This window comes from Suillus plorans (assembly GCF_016647745.1).
Source record: "Suillus plorans strain S12 chromosome Unknown HD556scaffold_36, whole genome shotgun sequence".
In the NCBI taxonomy this organism is placed as follows: domain Eukaryota; kingdom Fungi; phylum Basidiomycota; class Agaricomycetes; order Boletales; family Suillaceae; genus Suillus; species Suillus plorans.
In genome coordinates, this window is record NW_024537420.1 from 319,233 (window position 1) to 341,638 (window position 22,406).

The following is a 22,406-nucleotide window of genomic DNA, read 5'->3' on the forward strand; positions in this document are numbered from 1 at the left end:
AGTTTATCGCGGGTTTCGTCTCGCGCGCTGAAAAAAAGACTGGCGAAATTGAGTCGGGTGAGAGTTAAGGATATGTATGCAGTACATTGCAAGAGACGGTAGGCTTGACTCTCTGAGATCTCAATGATCACCATCCTGACATGTGCACTTTCAGTATTGCTGCACTGCAGTGCGATAAAAAACATTATACTACGGCCCCAACTTTGGATGTCTTTGATATAGCTGGTTGTGCTCAAGCCACCGCTTTGGGCTGGCTTGGGCTCACAGCCTATGCTTGGAATCCGGTAAGCCTGAGCTCCTTTAAAGTTAGGTCCAGGGAAGAGCTTTCAGGCCAAGCCAGGCCCGACCATGATGCTGATCACTAATTGTAATGTGATGTAAATTAACGTTGCAACAACTGCTCGGAGTCACACTGCACCAGAGGCTATGGTCGTAAGTGAAATATATTTAATTTGCGTGTTTATAATACGCTGGCCTTCCTGTCTCTGCCTCCCATCATGATGGCAGCTTCTTACGAACTGATAGAAGAAAATTGACATCCTTCCAGCCTTCTTGCATCTAACGCACTTTCGGGTCATCAGGAATTTGACCGGATGATATCTGATGCAGAGTCCACTGTTAATACTACCGCCGATTTCTACTACCACGGTCTGACGAATCGCAGATATGCCCTTGTTGGAGTGGCATGTTCAAGTATTCTTAGCTGTTTATTCATCATTGCAGGTATTATCACTTTCGCCAATCACAGTTTCCTAGGAGTAACCAAGCTGTTGAACCTGGTCGATGTTGATGAGGCTGCTCAAGTTCAGGGGGTATTGATCCTGATACTTGACTCAATCGTCATGTTATGTACCGAGTCCATAGGCTTCGTACACAGCGTCTCATTGCGCTCTGCGCTAGCCTCAGAGTCTCGGCTTCGTTTCAACACCAACCTGCGCCTTCTCACCGCAGCTCGTGGATGGTATAACCCCAACGGCGCGCTGCTTAACGGCATCTCGGCTGCCCTCCTCATTATATCCTACAGTTCGGCCTCAGTCGTCGTATGTCTGGACCAAAATAACTCGGAGACATCCCGAGCAGTTGGTGTTGCCATCGCAGGGATACCTCTCCTCATTTTGGGTGTCGCACTCCTCCTCCAAGTGATGATCGCATTGTCAGGGATGCGGGCTCTCAAAATCTTGACGTGGAGCTCCTCACCTTTCGACTTGACCGCTGCACTAGTCCACCACGCACAATTGACCCCCACTCCGTTCCGGTGCATGCGTCGTGTGTCTGACCTAGACACGTGTGGAGGTCCAACGAAGCCACAAGAGACACAGCCCTCTGCGTGGCATGCTTACCCTAGCATACGGAAAGTTATCATTTTTCTTTGGGTCATCGTTGCAGCATGCGCTGGATGGGCCGTACTCGTCATGTATGTCTGGGACCGCTTCCCTACCAGCTCTCTATTTGAATTTAGCACCTATCCGCTGACCCTACAAACGTGGTCGTTCTTCCGGAGCGCGCGGCCCAATGCCATCGTGTATTGGATGCCAGGTTCCGATCTTGAGGTGGGGATTCTGCTCTATCTCAACGTCATATTTCTCCAGGGACCGTTGACGCTTGGGCTACATTGCTCGGAGCTCATCGCGAATGTCATCCGAGATGAAAGACAGTGGAGATATGCTACCAGAAGGAAAGGACTTAGAGTGGCGACAAACCCGCTGGTGTCGATTCTTAATCATCCGATCTGTCTCATACTTTTCATCGCGAAGCCTTTTCTGCGTGAGTCATTCACGCCTAGTATTTTTTTGTCAGTGTTATTAAACACTATCCTTGACGATCACAGACTGGATGTTTGGGCTTTCATTCAGCGTATATGTGAACGCCTTTAACGGAACCCTATACGATATTCCGATAGCCATGTTCACTGCCCAGGTTCGCCCTTACTGCCCATGTAAAATTGTTACAACATTCTCACATATATTTGCAGATCTGGAACTTATGCATTGCGCTCTTTATATTTGCCTGTTTCTTTACTTTCGTCGCACTACGCCGACCGTCCGGTCCCCAGCCAGCTGCATACGGCCACCTCCAGACGCTCGCCGACCTTGTGGACGAGTGGTCGCCTGTGATATGGTGGGGACACAAGGCGAATGGAATTCCGTACTGTCATGCTGGTAGGTACTTGCATACTCATGATGATGCTGCATTGACACTTTTGAAAAGGGACAAGCGATCACCCACTGCCGGATGTGAAGATGGACTGCGTCTATGCTAGTCCCGGTGTTGGGTCACTGATACCCCTCTCGTGAGAGGTACTTTCTTTGCTTTCAAAAGTAATTTCTTGCAGTGATCGATAGGGGCAGGAGGGACGTTTTGACTGGAACGAACTTGGAATGTGGAAACGGTCAATTTCAGTATCATATGTATGTGAGAGGTGCAATATCACACTGTCGGCCGACGTCGACTCGTCGTGGGTTGCGCTCGTCTAAATAGATACCCATAGCTACTCCTCTCGATCTTCAGACGACTCGGTTTTCAACATTTCTTGTTTTCGATGTTTAAACGGAGAGATATGTCAGTCCGATGCATTCACACAACCAGCCATGCCGTTGAACGAGACAATACGCTGTGTTGGATATGAAGTATGAAACTGTTCCGGCACCATAAGATATTTCATAGGTGTTCAAGCTAGGTGGGGGTTCGAAACCTGCCAACCAAAACACCACAGCAGATCCTCGACCAAATTTCTCCTCCCTGCAGAACACTCGGCAAGCATTTTCCTACATGATACTGCTAGTTGGTACATCTACACGCTCCTGAAAGACAATCGAATTCATGCTGGCTTCTGCGTCGGAGTCCACCACGAGTTTGGCGTGATATTCTCGAACGCTAAGAATGAGGCGTGGTCCCAGCACAAACATCTGCACACCCGCTAAATTTTGAAAAGCATCAGATATTATCCAAGCTCCCGTATAAGTTGAATTCTGCAGAAGTAATGAACGGTGATTACAAGCAGATGTCAGTGACAGGTCAGCGCACCTCAAGCTGTGGAGAGAGAAGCGCAAGCTGGAAGCAAGAGACACCAACAAAGCTAGCGTGTGGGGAACTTGAACAGAAGAAGATAAGGACATTCAGATTACAAGCTCACCTGACAAAATAAAGCACGTGAGATTTCATCAGCACTCCGAAACAGTCCCCAATGGTTGGTCCTGTAAATGGGCCGAGTCGTCGCAGGCTATGGAAGTGTTCCACCTAGTAATCCAGACTGAAAGACACAGTACGAGCACTTCCAAAACAGTGTAGAGCATCCAAAACATCGAAAATAGAATCTGGGCTCCCCTTCATATTGATAACCACACATATACGTGCCAGAGAGTATCAACTCCTCTGGTGTTCGTCTAATGAGCTATGTTCTTCAGGTTGACTAGTAGCAAAGCTTACCTGATACAGTATCCTTGAGAATTGTTCCCATGATTACTACGCAGGCGATGTTGATAGCCAAGAAGATAAGAACAAGGAAGACGAGCATGATTATAGATCCCTGATACATGGCATACAATCGAGCAATCATGATGATTTGCATCATGTTTCAGTCGAGTCAATATCACTGAGGTATTGCAGCTGGGCAACTCGCCACCCAGCATGGCAGTTACGACCACATTTGTCCCATTAGTTGCGTAGTTCAAAATATTGCCTGAAACACCCAATTAGTGATCACCCTCAGCGTACTAGGATCAAACACTTCGACTCACACCTATTGAGTCATTATGTTAAGCCAAGTTCAATGGTCAGAATATCACTCACTCCTATAAATGAGTATATTCATTGAATGGAAATGAGATGGTTACAGGATACTCACTGCATCTGTCATCGATGCAGATGTCAAACTCCCTGTGCACCGCCAGTCAGAAGAATCAAACAGAGCACATATGATGCATACGCAGAGAAACAGCACTAATTGTCAGATCGATGGGCTGTTAGCACAATGCCAGTTTGTTGGCCTTGACACATACGAAAAATGTCATTCCAATATAGCGTATCTAGAACATTTGGAACCCTGCACAAATCCTAATCACGCCATAGTATGGGGTACGAAAAAACAGGTACAGCACAGTCATGAGAGACCGGCGTCGCCTCTGCCCAGATTCATTGTGTTCTCCTGTTTTTGGTCTGATATGGGACTCTGCCACTCGCCCAGATCAGTTCAATCTATGATACCATTCTTGGTAAGTTGGCTGCTCTGGAAATAGTACCGACCTACCTCTTGTTCAAGTGTTAGTACTGGAATATTATGAGAATGTCAGCGGTTTTCGAGTACTGTCCTGCTCACCCCAATCAGACCACGATGCCTCCCCGGCAACTGCAAAACTGCAAGTCAATGTTAGATCGACACATCACCAACAGATGAACGAACGGCTCCAATAGCTGTAAGAAAGATTATAATTGATTACCGGCCACCAACTTGCTGGTATCATTTGAGGCCAGGGTCATATTCGAGGGATGGACAGATGTGAGTAAGCGGGGGATGTTGAGGGTCATAACGATCTAGTTTTCGGGCTATACATACTGTCGTTCAGCGTATTGTATCGGCACAGTGATGTTGATGAACATTGCCTGCCTTCGAGTCACAGTCAAGGCCAGGAAATCCCAGATAAAATTGGTAATCAAAACACATATTTTTAGCCTTGGATATTTTTATCGCACACATTGAATATTGAATATTGAATGCCAGCTACAGTCTACACATCATTAATCAAAACACCGGCAGCTAGACAATTGGGACCTGCTACACATGTACAGTTTTGCTCGTTGCAAGCGGAAGTTTGAATGAGTAATACTCTCGCCTTGTCCGACGGTCACTACCCTTCTTTTCCCATAACGAGTGTCCAGCTAGCCCTCTCCCATCAACTGAGGCCATTCTCAAACATTCACCATACGCGGCTCATGCTCTGCAAGGTAATTGCACTCCCCTTGTCCTGTTTTGAGGAAATACTGAGACCACCGTGGAATCTTGGTGTCTCCGAGCTGATCATCTGCTGAGCGATGGAAGCTTTGTACACCCATGATGCTGTCCTCTGTTATTCTATGCCTGACATTTTCTCATTGCTACAGGTCAGATCATGGCCGTCAAGAAGTCCCGGGTATCTCTTCCACTCAAATCTACCCTCTTGAATCATGAGCGACGGGTCCTGCAGTGGCACCCTTCCACCCCAAAAGTTTTGCCTATGGACTATTAGAGCATTCCGAGTATCTTGCTATGCAGCTTCTCGGGATGAACGTTGATGAAGTGCGGGCACACAGTCCTCTACCGGCAGTAGTAAGCACCTTGGTGGTCGCTGATCAGATGGTATGTGGCATAGCAATCTCTGGTCCATTAGCAGACTCATGGTGACCTGCGCCAGATCTTAGCTCTCGAACACATACAAAAGAACAAACTTGTCCACTGCGACCTGAAAACTGGGAACATCTTCATCCACCCCACCGATTCCAGGCGTTTGTACCTGGTCCAGTATGGGCTCGCTCGGGATATTGCACATGAGGCCTAACCCTGCCTCTTGTACCCCTGATATTGCATGGTATCGGTACACTGAAGTACGTCAGCCTGAATATGCACTATGGTATTCGTAAGTTGATCCAGTATTATAGCTTCCCTCTTACCTGGCAGGATTGTAGGATTAGCTCCCTCCGCGTGACGATATATAATCTCTTGGCTATACGCTCCTCAGTCTTGCTGTGGGAGACCTTCCATGGACATACAACACTCGACATGGAACAAGCAAGAATCAGGAAGTTCAGGTTTGGATCAAAAGCAGCAACATAGCGGCGCTGACGTGGCCCCCAATGGACTACATTGCTCTGGTCAATTGATTGACTATGCACGCAGCTTGAAGTTTGGCCAACTGCCAGACTTATCAGCTGCTGCATTTGCAAACACAAAAAACTCGTGCACCAGCTGGCTTATCGGACCCTGCCACAATCGAGTGGAATACTCCAGCTGAGGCTTTTCAGGTCTGCTGATTTTCACGGGACATATTTTTTTGACTGAGCGCTCCTCTATAGACTCTCCGTCGCGTCCCCTTATATGCGCAGATACCATTCCCCTCTGCCCTGGACAGATTGTATGCTGCCAAATTGATATTCGCACAACGCTTGAGGGCTACAGCGCTCGAGTGGGTGATCCATTGTTCTGGCGGGATCCCGGTCTCTCCCCTGAAAAATGGAATACAGCGGCTGTTCTCTGGGTTGGAATAGACAACCAAAGCGAGCTCCAGAGTATTGTAGTCATCTGTATCGGACAGGGAGTCTCTCTTCCACTGGCATGAATGTTGTTCCCGTCTCCTCGTTTACTGAGGGCAGTTTGACACCGAGTCCTGCTTGACTCGTACTGCCACATATTATTTCGGCTGATGCAATTTGTGTGCTACCCGGGTGAAGAACTTCATATTCCTTCTCGTACTTAAATCAGAAGAGCTAATTTGATCTATCTAGGTCCACCCTGTTCCTTCTCCCTGATCGATCAGAAAAACCGACATCGATCTCCTACAGAAGTTTGATGATAACACCTTTACAAATACGTTATTGTATTTGGACCGGTCAGGTGCTTACGAACATCCCTTTGTCAAGATCTACTACGATTGGGATTGGGCCGGATTGTTATCATGGTAATGGGGAAGGACGCGGAGCATGGTACGACGAGAGGCAAACTGCCAGGAAGCGTCGCGAGGAACTTGACCAGGGCTCAAGCGGCTAAAACGCGTTCTGCCCGATAGTTATTTCGACTCGGACTTTGAATGATGGGGGGACTATCAGGCGGAACTGAGCTCATCTTTGACGGCAGGTGTAGATTTTTTTTGGATCCTTGGTTAATGTCCGTTGGGGTCGAGCCCCACGATGGACATTACCTACTTGTATGTACTTGTATCGTATATCGTTCGTCTGTAAATGTATGTATCAGTTTCGAACAATGGATCCGGCGTAAACGGGAACGTCAAAGCAGCGTATTACGTTGTGCGAAGGCAGGGCAGACTAACATAAAGGTGGACGGTCTCCTCGTGTGCGTTACATTCTCGCATTTGGCTGATCAATGGGATATCTGATATGCGATGTAGGTGTTTGTTGAGCGCGATGTGACAGGCACTGACGGTCGCCTCTGCTGCCTTTGATTAATGATCATATCGAGATGTCTCGCGATGTGGGATGTAGGGCTTCGTGATGTCTAGTACGGTACTGTACGGCGACGTCCGTAGCAGAGCCTGTGCATATTGAGCCATCTGCAGTGCAGGGGTCTGCTAATAATACACATCGCTTGTCAAAAAAAAAAAGAATACATAGAATGGTCTGAACTCTCCTTTTCGAATTCACAGCAAGACTTCCTTAGCCGCTCTGTGGCGTCTTCGAGACTAGCATGGGTAAGGCTGGCTATGCATCAAGGGTGCATACGGCCAGCTGCACGCCGTCCAAAGAGATGTTTGTGAACAAATCTAAAATCTAAGAAAGGACTTAGTACAAGGGCTAGAATCTGAGGAAGATAATGAGGGCAACGGACAATAAACGAAGAACAGGAAAAAAAATGAAGATAGGCCTGGACATTAGGTTCCGATAGTACTGCCATTGAATACCTTCCTCGTCGCGTTAGCGTAGGACCCGCGATTTTCTCTTGCTAGTATACACAAGTTGGTGCTACCTACCATTTTGGTCTCACAGCTCCAAGATTCAGATGCCTTTAGCCCTCCCCTTCGAATTTCGGAACTCAAATAAAATGAAGTCTTCTCGAAACCCGTGCGTCCTCCGGCACGATAAGACAATTACTACATATCTGACTATCCTCATCTCGGATACCTTTAGACTTGCACCTTCTTGAAAAGAACGGAACGTGATGGTCAGATCTGAGGAAACTAACGTATGAGGCTGCACATATGCGTTGTGACGAGATCTCGAATTACAAATTTCCGTTCATGATGGCCAGAAACTTGGTGCCGTTGAAATTGAACATGCATATGTATAATGTATTTCCCCTGCAGTAACCTGTTGGGAGGTCGCAGTGCGCAGTTAATCGAGTAGGCTGAGCCCTTGTCAAAAGTCCGTTTTCTCTCAAATTCATGCTGGAGCTGTAGAACATATGCAAGAAATCCAACCGTCCTCTCGGAGACTTTCAATTCATGGATACAGCGGATGCGCGCATATAATACACAAAAACGCAATACACAGAAAAAACGCAATAAGTATATAAGTAGGAAGAACCAAAAAGACTAGGTAACTAGGTAAGTATGTCGTACGTACATCTGGCGGAAGGATCGGACACGTGTACAAGGGTCGTCGTACTGTGGGTAAAGAGGTGGGTAACGGGTTTGCGTCGGGGAGGGGGGTGCGTTGGGACGGAATGGGGGGGTCATCGTTCGATGGAGTTAGCTGGGGGTCAAGCTAAGCTTCAAGCTTCAAGCCCCGCAGGACTGAACTGGAGGGTGGGTGGTGTGTGGGGAATAGTGGCTTGGTGTGGGGAATGGGAATTGTTGCTTGGTGTCGGTGTGTGTGTGGGGAATGCAATGCAATATCGCTAGAATATAAAAAGTACACGGTGAAATTTCAATCATGCATTCGCCATTTGATGACACAACAACCAAACAAAAAAAGAAAGGAAACTACGCGTATGCGATGGATATGAACATGGCACGGGATAGTGCACGAGAGAAACGTATATGGAGCATGGGAGATAATTAAGAATGCAGCGTCGGGTAGCTAGAAAGTGCGATGCAAAAATGCCAGATAGGTAAAGGTTTGGTATAGGTATCTAGATCCAAAATGAAAATGAAAACGTACATATGTCGTCGCAGTGGGTTGCGGCGTGGTGGTCGTGTCTAGTGTTGTGACTGTATGCAGCGGGCAGCGGGCGGGTTGATTACATATGGCACGTCTCGCTACCAATGCCCATGTTCAAGTCTCATCCCCTCTCCCCTGTAGGTCGCTGCATCACATCTAGAAACCGCGCCCATTCTGCCTGGCTTAACGACGCTCCCCACATCGAATCTTCCTCCACTGGCGTCGGGTATGTATAGGGGTATGACGAACTGCTCCCCCCTTGCACAGGATAGGGCCGTGTGTCGGGGTAAGGTGCTTGAACATGTTTCCCATCAGATGGAGGCGGATACGATCGTACAGAATCAGAATATGGTAGTGTCTGCGATGGCGCAGGTGGCGGTGGTGCAGGGTACGGATTCCCTGACCCTGACGCCGACCCTGACCCTGACCCTGACGCAGATGGTGGATATGGATTCCGTGCGGGTGCAGGAGCCGGCGGATCCGGATACGTATTTGTCGAAGGCGTAGTACCAGAAGCAGGCACCGTCCTCGAAGCCCCATCCACATACCTCGCACCCTCATACGACCCCCTCACATCACTGTACCCCCTGTTCTCAGGGTACGGATAAGGCGGAGACGTATTAGGCGGCACGTATCGCGGTTGAGCTGTATGTGTGTGAGGCGGGTAATCCACGCTATTCCTCCTCACGCTTGAGTTCGGGCTTCCGCCAAAAACCGCTGCGCCATTATTAGGACTCCCAGCTGCGTACCCACCTGCTGGACTGCCTAAGTAACCGCTTGGACTGCCACCTGAGTAGTTGGGGGGGCTATCGGCTGCCCCGCTCCGTGATGAACGCGATTGGTCGTGATAGGGGAATGCGAGAGTTTTGACGAGCCCGAGAACACGTCCTTTGACGGTTTCGCGTTCGCTTACTTCCATGTCTGCGAATCCGACTTCGTAGAGGGGTTGGAGGGCGCCTAGGATATCGAGTGCGCGGTCTGCGACTGCTTGTCCGCGGCTTAGTTCGAGAGTGCCGAGTGCTTTCTTGATGTTTGCACGGAAGAGACCTGCGCCTGGTTGGTTGGGATTTGAGATGAGTTGGAAGGAGAAGAACATGGCGGCGCTGAATACGTGGAAGGGTCCCCAGGACATGTGGCCTGGTACTGCTAGGCTGGCATTTGCGAGAAAGTCTGGACGGGCGTGATCGACGAGGGTGATGAGTTTGTCGGCGCTGCCTACTGCTATGTCGAGGCTGTTTGCTTGACGTTCGGATTTGGCGGCATCTTTTGGGTCTTTATCGGATTTTTCGTGCTTGTCTTTGTCGTTGGAGGAAAGGAAGGGTGATGCGGAAGCGTATGGTCTGTGGAGTGTAAAGCGGATGTGGTAGTAGCTTGTTCGGATGATGACGCTTTGTACGCCTAGTCTTCTCGTGACGATGTCTGGGCTTGCGAGGGCGCGCGCGATTCTGAACTCGTCCAGATCGAGCTCCTGGGGTAAGTTGTCCATCCAGTTGGCGAGTGCCTTGTCGTGTGCCATGATCGTGTCGTATGACACGGAGCGAAGCGAGACGGCGGTGTCCATGATGTCGCCTAAGACGTAGGCGAGGCGAAAGAGTGCAAGATTTGGAGCGTAGAGTTGGCGTGGTTGTGGAGGGTTTGTGGGAGTGATGGGGGAAGCGGAGGGAAGTTGGGTGTCAAAGTGATGGGAAGCTACGGCAAGAGGACGACCAAACATGAAGGCTTGCCATCTGGGAAGAATTAGGCGTGTACGTAAGAGAAACGAAGGAACGGACCGTTCGAGTAATATGATATGCCACCATGCCCAACGTTTTCTCTCTGCAAGTTCCTTGTTCATTCTCCACCTAGATGGATCGCGGTGTAGACCCATTGCTAGGCCTATGCTGACTAATTCGGCACGAATTGCCCAAATTTCCTCACTATCTGTCTTGCTGAGGTTTAGATAGTGAGAACGGATGAGGAGACATTCGACGAGTTCGAGGGTGTAGGTTCTGGACTCTGCACGATGTCGATCGAGTGCTGTGCGCATGACATCGTAGAAGCGTTTTCCGAGTTCTTCATGGTTATCTGCGAGATGTGCGATGAGTGGGTCGCGGTGAGGCAAGTAATGAACGGCGATAGCCATGATCATGCAGACAGTCGCGAGGACGACTCTATCTGGAGATGAGCCGCTCTTGAAGCGAGACCACGCGGTTGTGAATGCGGGTTGGTTTACGTGACGGTAAATCCAATTGCAGTATTCAAAGTAGTAGATGATGAGTGCGTCAATTGTTTCGAGTGCTGGGAGGACCTCTAGGAGGTCTCTGTCGTATTCATGAGTGGAAGCTGCGATTTCATCTGTGACGAGGCCTTCTATGGAGGGGTGTCTGTCCATTGGGTCGCCTGAAGCGCGTGATTCGTTCTGGATTGTGTGAGGAAGATAAATGGATGAGAAGAAGAGAACTGACCATTGTGAGGTGGGTAACGACAGAAGTAGTGCCAGCGTAGAAACCGCCGTGTCCCTGGGAGCCGATCATGCCGGGAGGATTATCACGATCAACGGAGTCAGAGTCTTGAGGCTCTTTCTTGAGTGGACTTGGAGGACCTGAAGGTGGAGGGTCGAGTGGACGTTTGAATGGGAGATTTCGGTGGTTTGCAATGATAAAAGTTTCGAGTAGTGAGACGCTGTGTTTTAGACGAGTTATTTCTTGCATTGGATCCACTCTAGAAGCATTTCTGGTTATGCATGAAGACATGAGACTTGTTTGAATGGGAAAGGGCATACTGGTCATCTGAACGTAGGTTTAAGTCTGATTCATGACCACGAGCATCCTGGTAGCATAATGCGATAGTTCCTTGGTGGTATTCAGTGTTTTTTTTTGAAAAAAGAAAAAGGATTGTACTGACCTCTGAGAACACAACTCGAACATGGTCGGTTTCTGTTGCCGTCAGTAGTGGTTAGTATTGAAGTTAGTGTAGTTTACTGACCTATCACACTTTAGTTTTGAGTTTCTACAAGGTTCGCAGTTGATAGCTTTTCTTGCTCTCTTTGTTGGTGGTCTTTGATCATGTTCGCTAGGAGGAGGACTTGTTCTTGACCTAACGTTTGTTGATCTTGGTTGAGTCTTTGAGCGAGGTTCAACGTCTGCCATTGACGCTTGAGGGAGGAATTGAAATCTGAGTTGAACCGTTTTCACTCGGGTTTTACGCTCATGTGCAATCTAACCCTAATCCGCCCCCACATGCGAGGCACTCTACTGCCATAACTGATGATACTTCCTAATTTAGTATCTCTTTCACTCGATTAGGATTCAATCTTACTAAATTAAACACTCCGCCGGGCCCCTTTCAAGACAGGTATTTGCTTCCGCCGTCAATTTCCAATTTGGTTCCGACTAGTACGCTCTGATCCACACACTTCTAAATTAGGTAATATAATATGCCATCTAAAAAACGCGGCCTTTGTGCATTGTTTGACCCTGATACTCGACCCCCCTTCATACTATCTCCGCCGTATAGATCCCATCAACGCCGTCTCCCCTTAACCCCCCTCCACGGTATTACGTATCCTTAACGGGGCAATAAAATCCTTTCCCCACATGTTCGCTCCAGTCTCGTGACTAGCTATCAGATCATCCTTCCTCTTCACTCTCAATCAATACAAGTTCCTATCTTGCTCTGCACACCCTCTTCACTCACAACGGGGCAATCAATACAATTTCTTATCCTCCCTGCCGCCGGGAGAACAGTCCTGAACCTCTTCATGCACTTTGGGATCTGTGTTGATATGAGTTATCCCTAGCAGATTTCTCGGTGAATGTGAATCTGGGGTGACTCGTTTTGACTTTGATTTTAGATCTGAGACGCTAGTCCATGTAAATCCTGCTTCTGGCGCGACGCTGGATCTACAGCTTTTCAACGATGCGTCACTACCATTTGCGCTCTATTATGTCGTGGTACAATGTGCATGACAGGATCTGCATCAATCGTCAATCCACTTGAAATTTCATCGTGCGGCGTCAGGATGGTGGATCTATGGGGTTTCTTCACGATCTGCACTCTTGCAATGTGCACCCACTGACAGGACCTCCATACGTTGCGGTGGAATACACATGTGCAGAACAAGATCTACACCAGCAACGCCCGTCATTAATCAAGTTGAAATGCCATCATGCAGCTTCAGTTTTCTTCATGTTGTACACGTGTTCAAAGTTAACCTTGAACTGTTGGGATATCTGGATATTTTAGTTCCAGATTCCTCTCGTGCTCCACCACCGCCCTTGCTGTGCGCACTCTGCTACGGCCCCGCGGCTTCAATTCGCAAGTGGTGTTTTCTCCATCTTCCATTCGGCTGCATGTTCCGATACCCATTTGTTGCAGATCGAGCATGGCTCGACGCTATGCAATGCATATGCGCACGTCGTCTGCAGAACGAGTTGCGAGGTACATACATGTCAAATTCGATCACGGTCTCTCATTTATTTCCCTGCTGGCTTCCGTAGCATGCATTTCCTCTACAGGGTCGTGTGTTTACATCAGGATTCCAAGTCCCTCTGTGGCGGCATCCCATCCGCCCATCAAAGCTACCACGCACACAACCCTAAAAAGGTTTCTCTACCTATATACGCCAAGAGAACCGGATGCACTTCACCATTCACATTTCGCATCCGTCAGGCCGTTCATTCGATTGCCGGCCTGCTCCGTCATTTGTGACCGTATACTGGCATGCCGCCGGTATTGCAAAAAAAACTCTTATCTTCGCTTGTGCTTCTATCAACGTGTCATTGGTTATTGTCGTTCTGCTTCTTGATCAAGGCTGTTACGCTTCTTGCTTTCTGTTTTTGTTACCCGCCATAGGTTCTAGAAAGTGGTGCGCTTGTTGTTCTTGTTCTGCGGCTACAATACCACGACATATCGCTATTGGGTCTTGGTGCAGACTCTTCGCGTTCGTGCCGCGTTGGATTCCATGAAATGGCGTTCTCGTCGTCTTGTTCTTATGCTGCGCTCACGGTCACGTCCTGTGCGATATGATTGCTATTGGACCCCGGCGCTGACTCTTCGCGTTTGTATTTATGTCGCTTGGGTGATGACAACGGGACTCCGCCGACTTTTGCTTTCTGACTTCCCCTAATAGCTATCTTGACGCCGACGCGTTTGATATCTGCGATAAGTACCGCAATCAGTGAAATGTGGAGCTTGTGCCTCTGGGAACAGAACTGAAACGCCACCACCCACACAAGAAAGGTCTTATTCGCTTTATAAGCGCCCATTTACTAACTTTGTCCACAGTGTATCTGCACTCATATTCCACCACTGGCAACTTGGACCCTCTTGGACTTCCACCATCTAAACGAACCAGGATCAAACTTGACTTCAACTCATCTACCCGTGTGATCAATGAGGCAAATGGAGATCGTGGAGCCACTGATAGTCGAAGGTTCAACGTTCAGCTATTTGTCATGGCTGTACTAGTATTAATCCTGTGATGTCAATTTGCAGGTATGATCAGTACTTCTTCTTCGGACGCTATACTACTCACATACATGGACCGGTGTATCCCGGAACCCGAACGTGGAACAGACTGATCGAGGCTAGGCCTGGATAGATTATGGATACTTAGTGGCGCCGGGCTGTACTCGGTCCCGATTTCTGGTCGCTGACACATACTCAATGGGGGTCCTCAATGGTGCGATGCACGCACGCCTGCATGCATGCATGCTGGGAGTCTATCATTACCCACCCGAGGGGGAAAGATGGCATGTGGGTTGGATTGGATATACACTCACTCACATCTCTTCTATTTCTCTCGGTGGGGTGTCTACCATGGAAGCTTCTAATGGACGTTAGACGACTCGGATACTGATAGTCGCACCTCGATCATTGTGCGATACACGCATCACGCACGCTGCCAACAGTCTACGCAGTCCAGGGTGGGCAAGATGTGTGACAGCTCTCTCACCCCCTCATGAAACCGGGTGTCTACTGTGGGAGTTTTCTGAATCTGAGAAAGGTTAATCGGATTTTCCCCCTTTAGGTGATTGCAGAGTCTGGAGGTGATAAGGATGCTGGGCGGTAGTCACCATGCTGGTGCGGTTTTCTGTCGTGCGTGTTTGTAATGAACTCATGTGAGCTACCAGGTGTTGGATGACCTGTGTCAGATGACATGCGGCACCCCGAGTCATCCAAATTAGAGAGATGAAAACTCAGCTTCTGTTCCAACTTAGCCCGCTGGTGGCGTGGGACGTAAGCCTAGTCTCTTCAATCCAACGATCGATACTTGGTCCACAGTTGATCGTGTTGACGTCTGTCTTTTCTGAGATTGACTGTGGTCAGGTTCTATGGTTGTATTTTAATTTTGTCAGATTATTTACTTCAGGTTTGTGGCGCATACTGCGAGTTATGCACACAAATTGTGGAGATGAAGACATAGCTTTTGTTGCAGCACGGCGACTTACAAGACATGGGTCGTAATGGAACAGAGGCTATGTTTATACAATGCAGCCATCGATGCTCGATCTATGTTTAGGATGGACTCAACGGTTGATGTTGGCCATGTTGGCGTCTGTCCGTCCGTCCGTTTAGGGATTCAGGTAAGGTTTAACGGGATTTTCCTCGGGCGTCATTGTACAGTGATGAACTTTTCTGATTTTAGAGATTTGTTGTTAAACGCTAAAGCTTAAGCGCTTAAGACTGAGTCTGACCAGGCTCTTATCGCATTGGACAAACATAGTAACTACGCAGGAGGGGAGAATGTGTGTAGGTCTTCACAATTTATTCCTAACCAAAGTTGAGGATGGACTCGACAGTTGATTATGTTGATGTCTGCCCGTTTATCAGACTGCCACAAGGCTGGTAAGCATTGAGTCGTGCTTGAGCGTCCTGATGAGACGCCGTGCGAGTCCGACGATACTGAAATTCAAATTCCAGATCTAAAGGACGGGAACCATGTCGATTTCCACCTCATGTCGACTCCACCTTTCATTCATCGATCGTCATACACCAGTATAATAAATCTTCAATGTACGACCGAGCCAGTTCGATGGCCCGTCATTTTGCTCAATCGAGACTCGGGTGCAGAGGGCGGTGAATTCCCATCTCCTCGGGTTTTCCTTCCGAATCAGGTAGTGGAGCAAGGGAGATGCTCCTAACCTTCGCAGCCCTAGTCCCAAATTCGCCGTTTCTTAATACTGCGGGACATCAAGTGAGTTTTGCGCAAGTTTCTTATGTGCCATGTATGATCATATATCCCACGCTAAGGAAGACATTTGCGGTATATCATCATCCTGACACACAAAGTTGGGTGGATATCTGAAGCGTGCATGCGCACGGAGCAAGGGTTCAAGTGATTTGATCTTTCTTCTATTAGTCTGTCTAAGGCAGACTAGCTTTGATAGGTAGATGAAATGCATCATATGTATAAACTAGGTAGCTACCCCAGCTAGTAGATGCCGCAGCAAAGCTAGCTTAACATCCGACCAGTAGGCTGCGTAGCTGTTCCCGCAGTCAGCGGTTTTCGCAACTTCGTAGCAAATGTCTATGCATGAACCATGGGCGATAGCTGGCTTCACCCCAGTAGCAACAGCAAGGATGGCGAGGTAAGCGAGCTGGATTTTCATGGTATCTAGTGTATGCGTCATTGTCAGTGATGACTATTAGTGCTGGCAAACCACCCACCCTCGAATTTTGGGTGGGATCTACGCAAAGGTGCTAATAATGGCACGTAGAAGAGCTAAATGTGAGATGAACACAATGTTCAAGTCGCTCAAGTCTGATCACGTACTGTAAACGAGGCGATTTCGTTTGGGGATCTGAGACTTATCACGTTTGTCAATTTATATGCCACTAGAAGTCCTCAGTACTTTGAGTTGTTGCTAGGTTTTGCGGTCACCATCCGACGGCCACGGCGATGACCGGAAGAACCTGGGCTACAATATGTAGTCCCGACACGTCCTTGCCGCTGGTTCCAACATCAACAGCGGCGCAGAAACGGCAAACTTTGATATATAGCATGCTATGCAAGTGGCAACGCACGAGCCATTCAGCCGGCAGCGTGCGAGCTTCGAAATCAAAACCAAAGGCGGCCAAGGAGGTTGGGACAGTAATTAGTAGTGGGAAGGACACGGGCTCGAAGCAGAGTACTTGAGGAAGGAAGCACCAGGGCACTCAATACTCAACACTCAGGGGTCCAGCATAGAGCTACAAGATTGCGCATTAGGTCCGGGCCTGATCATATATCCATTAACCTGTGACCGTGTCTCAGTAATACTTGGGCAAGGGACACTCACATTTCAATGAATCGCTAGACGGACTTATATAAACACCGGCGGTATGACGGCAAACCGAACCGTTACAGGGTAGAAAGAGCGGTATTGCAGAAAGTATCTGCTGCACTGGTCATTAGAAGGTGGGACGGCAACTGAATCTGAGTTGCATGACAGAAAGAGGATCATCATCTTAGTATTGTCGAGCAAAATTTCCCCGCCCCGAATTACGGCACGACGGCGCAAACGAGTGTGGAAATGAAAATACGGATTCTAAGGGTAGGGTAATATTGCTGAGATTAGGTGTGCAGAGCCAATAGAGTCGGTACACGGTTTGTGAGGGTCAGATCCAGTGTGAGTACTTGAGTGCGGGTTAACTGCTTAGGAAAACGGCGATCGAGCCGCAGTGACAACGATAACTATGATGCAACCGTGCTGCCTCAAGATCTTAGAGCACTCCAACGACGACGTAGTTCCGACACTTTAAAACTGCGGTCATAGAAATCAGCTTCAAACTTTCTGACAGCGGCGATTTGGTCACAAACCAAAACGCATGACGGTTAAGCAGAGTCCTGTCCTGTCCGCCGGATTGGCTCGGGTTCGCGGCAAATTTCAAGGCAAGTCCTAAAACCTATCTTGAATAGTCGAGGGTGTCGGAAGGTCCTATCGTAAGCACCTTACTAAGATGACATTACTCGTCGATGAGCCCTGTGGTAACATACTTGGCTGAGAAATGAGTATCAAGACAATTAATAGAACTCACAAAGATAAGATTATTGGCACAAGCATTGAGTGCCTTCGGAGGTGTGAAAAAGAGTATGCGCCATTGAAAACTTTCGTTTGTAATCACTGCGGGCAAGAGGTGTGCAAAACTAGAATATAGCACATACACCCGGAGAAACCTCAGAGGCGTCCCCCCCCTCCTGTCACAGCGTGACGGTCACTGTAATTATACCATATTTGGAAGCTTAGTCACACAATCTCAATGCAAACCAAGTCCCAGTACTGATACAAGGGAGGGGCAAACGAGCGCAAGCAAGCTACATATACATGAACGTGCAGTTCGGAAAACACGTAGAAAGCATGAGTGATCTGAACGTGAGATATGCAACGAGGAATAGTGAAGTGTGAAGCAAAATATCAAGTGACTGCTGAAAAACTGACTTGAAGTCTGCTAGAAGCTGCATGAGCTTTCTTTGAGGGGCGAGAAGTACCGATCTGTGTTCCAGAACACTTGAGTTTGCGAGAGCCTGACACAATTGGATTATTCTCTTTGTCGTGTGTGGTCACCATGGCTGGAGGAGGCAACACTTGGAAACGCTCCCGTGGAATACCTGCAGCCTTCTGTTCTAGTTCTTCGAGTTTCATTGTCAACCATACACCCTCCGGCAAAGCAGCGCCAATCTCTCTATGCCCAGGAACCGCATACCCCTCGTGTTCGGTCAGGATATGCTCCACCATGTTGTAACACCAGACACCTTCGACGTAACCCTCGTGTGCTCTTCGCTTGGACTTTCCAAGCTCAGGAACAAGCGCAGGGTGGCAGAGGTCACATTTGACGGGCACATTGCGGGACAGTGTGTTCGCCAAGCCTGTGTCTGCAAAGCCGTATCTAAATGTGTGCTTGTACGCGCACTTTGTCTCCCAATTAAGAGGACCGCTGGCCATAACTTTGACCTTGAGAGCACACTCGGGTCGACCTGATCAGCCACAAAACCCACATGGAAGAATGGTACCAACCTGTTGTAGTCTGTCGTTAGAATATAGTGTATCAGATTAATAAAATGCGCTTACCGAGTCTTTCATGTTGGGTTCGGGTATGTGATACAACACTCGCAAAATATGAAGGCCCATATGAGGCCGCATGCCGGATACTTTGGCTTCGCATAACAGGCAAGTCGTGACGCGTTCTCCTCTGGATGTAGCGAGTTGGGTGCTTGCTTCAACGGAGACAACAGCTAATGTACCTAGGAGAAAATTAGCAAACACAAACAACGAGACAAAACTAGCTGAGACATACCATCAGCGAATTGATATGGGAACACCTTGGGATCTGATGGGATGACAACTGCAATAGAATTGAGTGATACATCCATATCGGTGGCCTTGACCCAAAGGAGATTGCATGCTGCTTGAAGAGTGTCTTGCGCAATCTGCCAAGTGCTCTGGCCACCATTGACTTGAGAGAAGTCGTCCGTATTGATGTCGTCTCATAAGCGGATGAAAGTGGGAGTAGGGTTGATTGGTTCTACAAGTGAACCAGGGACAGTGATGATAATGACATGCTCTGTCGCAGACATTGTACCTTGAATCACTGAGCGAGAAGTTACGTATCCTCTGTTCCACAGAAACAAAATTGCGGTTTCAGGCGAGGCTTGAGTAGGGATGATGGTGAGGAGTTGGCCAGTAATTTTGATGGTGGTTCGTAATGCTTTCATGATGGTGACATTTATTGATGGGCGGGACACATTGTTCACACTTAAGGTTGTCGAGCGAAGTGCACCGATAGAAAGAGAACGACCACTACGGAGAAGCGTTAGGAATATATCCCCAACCAGAAACAAGTTCTGGTTGGTAATCCTCCCAGCCGACATGTCAATTCTCTTGTGAACTTTCATGTAGCCCGATCAGACACGTTCGAGGCGATTGAGGGACTTGGACACGAAATCTTTGTTTATTACGAGGCAGCACACTGTCTGTTTATGAATCCAGCGACCCTTGAAGAGCAGATAATCATCAGGTCTTATTCCAGGGCCTTCTGGCAATGCAGGGGCTGACGGATCTTGGACAACATGTGAACGAGTAGCTGCTGAGGGAGAGTCGATAGATGACTCGTCGACGAGTTGCTCCTCGAATGTAAGCATCAATTCATTGTCTTCATTTGCTTCCATCTCTCCAGACGCTGGAAGATTGTAAGCGTCTCCATCCAATGACATCTCCAGATGCTGTAAGGATGGCAAAAGGGTGGGAGTAGGATGAGGAGGGATAGGAACTCGACTAGTGTCTTCGAGGTTGTCATCTGTGTTGATACCGAGATACTTGTTCTCTCCAAATGGATGGAGCATGTCAATTTCACCGGAATTGAAAAGATCTGTGAATGAATAATGAATGGGATCGAGCTGTGACTTGGAAAGGATGGCAAGGGCAGATTCATGGCCCAAACACCATGAAAATGGGAGATCGCAGTGACCTGCAGTGATATCACCCTTCCATAGTCCACGGTTGATATGATCTACCCCCTCCTGTTGTGTAAGCTTGAGGCGGCGGTGCCCAGGATCAAGCTCTGGGCGTCGCTTGAACACAGAGTCGATATCCTTTGCTGCACCAATCCGATCTAGAGCTTGAGCATATGAGAATGCTGAATTATGACCGCCGATCATATGTGTGCGACTGAACAAGAGCTCAAGTGGGTCGTCGCCGAGAAAGAAAGGTGCGTGCGGATCCAGACATTGTTGCTTTGCCAGACAGAAGAAAGCATTCTTAACAGTCGTTTGGATGTCATAATATAGTTGATACGACATAAAAGAGCATCGATGGGCATGGAAAAATGTGAATGCAAGGTGAGAGTAGCAGCTGAGGGACTTCATCTGATCGGACAGGGACATAGTGACATCAATGAAAGGCAAAAGGATTGATTCAATTAGTGCACTGAGGAGGGCAATGGAATTCAGATCCGCGTGAGTGTCGATGTCAGTAGAAAATGAATCATTGATGGTGTGCTGCTGGTGCTTGCAGAACTCGATAATAGCTTGCATTAGCTCCATGGCACGAGGGACATCTTGAGGGACGTCTGGGTATAAGAGCTTTACAACAGCCTCTTCATCATAGGCCGGCAACCACACAAGGTAACACAGCAAGACCATCGAGTTGATGACTCGTCCATTATTGAGGACAATCCCGGCTGGAGATCGTATGAGTGTGCAAATACCTGCATGAAATTTCAGACATGAGGCTCGTTGTGAAAAAAAAGACTTACATTTGAAGATGTGCTTAAAGTCAAAATCAAGTGTCACTTCCCCTTCACCAGTGAACAGATTCAGCCCTGTGAGGTTGATGAGAGAACCATATAAGGGTGAGTCTTCAGAGAGAGGAGCCTTGAGAAAGAGTCTGTGCCCTGCAGCGCGGTGTGTCACATCCCCATCAGTAGCAAATGACCAAATTGGTCCGACGCTCACAGCTGCACCTGATGTACTCCAGCACTGAATCATATGAGCAAGGATCTTTTCCATGTCGGTAGCGTCCTCTGTTTTGCAGGTGGGGGCAGCTAAAAGAGGATATATGTTGCGACGTAGTTGTTCTAGACGGGTGCGCTGACTGATGCCAAGTCTTGTCTTCCAGCGGCTCAAAGTGTCTGCGACTCTTGATCGGTGAGCGCGCTCTTCAATGAGACGAAGGTTGTAGTCAGTGAGATTGTCAACATTTCCCATACAAAGTTGCGTTTCCATGTGTCGCAACACTCCATCAATCTCAAGAAGAGATTTCTCAAGGGAGAGAATTTTTGAGATTTCCTCATCATTATTTGTCTTCGATCTTCCTGTCGAGTTCATGTGCATGAATATTGTAATTGTACATCACGAACGGTAGCACTTACGAGGCAGGGGTTTCATCTGATATTCAACTTGCGATTTCCATTCCTGGCGTACACAGATCTCATCGACTGAAAGCTCACGTAGAGCCTGCGTTGCAGTACTCTTCTTCTTGATGCAGTTATTCCACCTCCGGATCAACCAGTTGCCATATAAACTAAGGTTCTTCTCATTGAGGTGCCGGACTTGAGTGTTGAGGACAAAAAGTCGCTGATGAAACTGAAAAAGCGGTCAGTAAGTAGCAAACATGTAAATTATAGTCAGAGATGAATGAATAATACGACCATGGCAAGTATGGTCATAAGCGGCTATAGCTCGTATGCAATCATTCTTGAAACAGAGACACTCACCCCAGAAACGCGTAGCGGAGCAATAAGATGTTTCAGGGCACTCCATAAACACTCGCAACCTTCTCCATCCGAAAGGCCAAAGCCTTCACATTTGCGAGGATGGTATATAATTTGACATGCCCATTGGTGGCCGTAGGCGTGAAAGACTGATATCGCGAAAGTTATACGGCAAAGAACCGCATCATTGAGGAGTCGGTACTTGAGACAACTTCAATGAAGCTGACAGCCAATGTCATACAACAGGCCAACAGTCATATCGGTAGGGAGATTATCGAAAAGTTTCTTGATGAGGGCGAGAGCATAGTGTTGCTTTTCTCCCACCGACATCATGTTGGCGAGCCATAATACACGATCGTGCCAACATAACATGGCCATCACACCTGTATCTGCAAAAAATTGGGTACTAGCCTTTTCACGTTTCTCATCAGCGG

At 48.1% G+C, this 22,406-nt stretch overlaps 8 protein-coding genes across 8 annotated transcripts; 3 read left to right on the forward strand and 5 right to left on the reverse strand.

Annotated features, from left to right (window-relative positions):
• The first annotated feature begins 514 nt into the window (after positions 1–514).
• On the forward strand, positions 515–2,587 carry HD556DRAFT_1272022 (uncharacterized protein). The gene is made up of 4 exons (XM_041299190.1): positions 515–1,764; positions 1,829–1,917; positions 1,973–2,159; positions 2,209–2,587. Exons 1-4 carry the CDS (start codon positions 594–596, stop codon positions 2,292–2,294), a joined length of 1,533 nt encoding a protein of 510 aa, XP_041159111.1. The 5' UTR covers positions 515–593; the 3' UTR covers positions 2,295–2,587.
• Positions 2,588–2,765: 178 nt separating this feature from the next.
• HD556DRAFT_1444497 (uncharacterized protein) lies at positions 2,766–3,556 on the reverse strand (the record flags this gene model as incomplete). The annotated part of the gene is made up of 4 exons (XM_041306786.1): positions 2,766–2,969; positions 3,025–3,076; positions 3,351–3,372; positions 3,427–3,556. 4 exons carry the CDS (start codon positions 3,554–3,556, stop codon positions 2,766–2,768), a joined length of 408 nt encoding a protein of 135 aa, XP_041159112.1.
• A 5,177-nt stretch (positions 3,557–8,733) lies between these two features.
• HD556DRAFT_561989 (uncharacterized protein) lies at positions 8,734–11,999 on the reverse strand. The gene is made up of 6 exons (XM_041310958.1): positions 11,767–11,999; positions 11,686–11,717; positions 11,564–11,633; positions 11,247–11,502; positions 10,575–11,200; positions 8,734–10,529 (listed from the first exon to the last, which is right to left on the reverse strand). The coding sequence occupies exons 1-6, from the start codon at positions 11,928–11,930 to the stop codon at positions 8,924–8,926; spliced, it is 2,754 nt and encodes a 917-aa protein (XP_041159113.1). The 5' UTR covers positions 11,931–11,999; the 3' UTR covers positions 8,734–8,923.
• Positions 12,000–12,735: 736 nt separating this feature from the next.
• Positions 12,736–13,680, forward strand: HD556DRAFT_562022 (uncharacterized protein). The gene is made up of 2 exons (XM_041310959.1): positions 12,736–13,221; positions 13,281–13,680. Exons 1-2 carry the CDS (start codon positions 12,891–12,893, stop codon positions 13,586–13,588), a joined length of 639 nt encoding a protein of 212 aa, XP_041159114.1. The 5' UTR covers positions 12,736–12,890; the 3' UTR covers positions 13,589–13,680.
• A 1,102-nt stretch (positions 13,681–14,782) lies between these two features.
• On the forward strand, positions 14,783–15,362 carry HD556DRAFT_562069 (uncharacterized protein). Its single transcript, XM_041310960.1, has 2 exons — positions 14,783–14,865; positions 14,916–15,362. Exon 2 carries the CDS (start codon positions 14,974–14,976, stop codon positions 15,247–15,249), a length of 276 nt encoding a protein of 91 aa, XP_041159115.1. The 5' UTR covers positions 14,783–14,865; positions 14,916–14,973; the 3' UTR covers positions 15,250–15,362.
• Positions 15,363–18,008: 2,646 nt separating this feature from the next.
• On the reverse strand, positions 18,009–19,633 carry HD556DRAFT_1481791 (uncharacterized protein; the record flags this gene model as incomplete). The annotated part of the gene is made up of 5 exons (XM_041308636.1): positions 18,009–18,709; positions 18,761–18,779; positions 18,834–19,006; positions 19,060–19,248; positions 19,300–19,633. The coding sequence occupies 5 exons, from the start codon at positions 19,631–19,633 to the stop codon at positions 18,180–18,182; spliced, it is 1,245 nt and encodes a 414-aa protein (XP_041159116.1). The 3' UTR covers positions 18,009–18,179.
• Positions 19,634–20,053: 420 nt separating this feature from the next.
• Positions 20,054–21,316, reverse strand: HD556DRAFT_1214282 (uncharacterized protein; the record flags this gene model as incomplete). Its single annotated transcript, XM_041296639.1, has 1 exon — positions 20,054–21,316. A coding segment is annotated over one exon (1,263 nt), but the record flags the coding sequence as incomplete, so codon positions are not given.
• A 337-nt stretch (positions 21,317–21,653) lies between these two features.
• On the reverse strand, positions 21,654–22,302 carry HD556DRAFT_1432641 (uncharacterized protein; the record flags this gene model as incomplete). The annotated part of the gene is made up of 4 exons (XM_041305141.1): positions 21,654–21,673; positions 21,709–21,844; positions 21,976–22,121; positions 22,200–22,302. The coding sequence occupies 4 exons, from the start codon at positions 22,300–22,302 to the stop codon at positions 21,654–21,656; spliced, it is 405 nt and encodes a 134-aa protein (XP_041159118.1).
• Between the last annotated feature and the right edge of the window lie 104 nt (positions 22,303–22,406).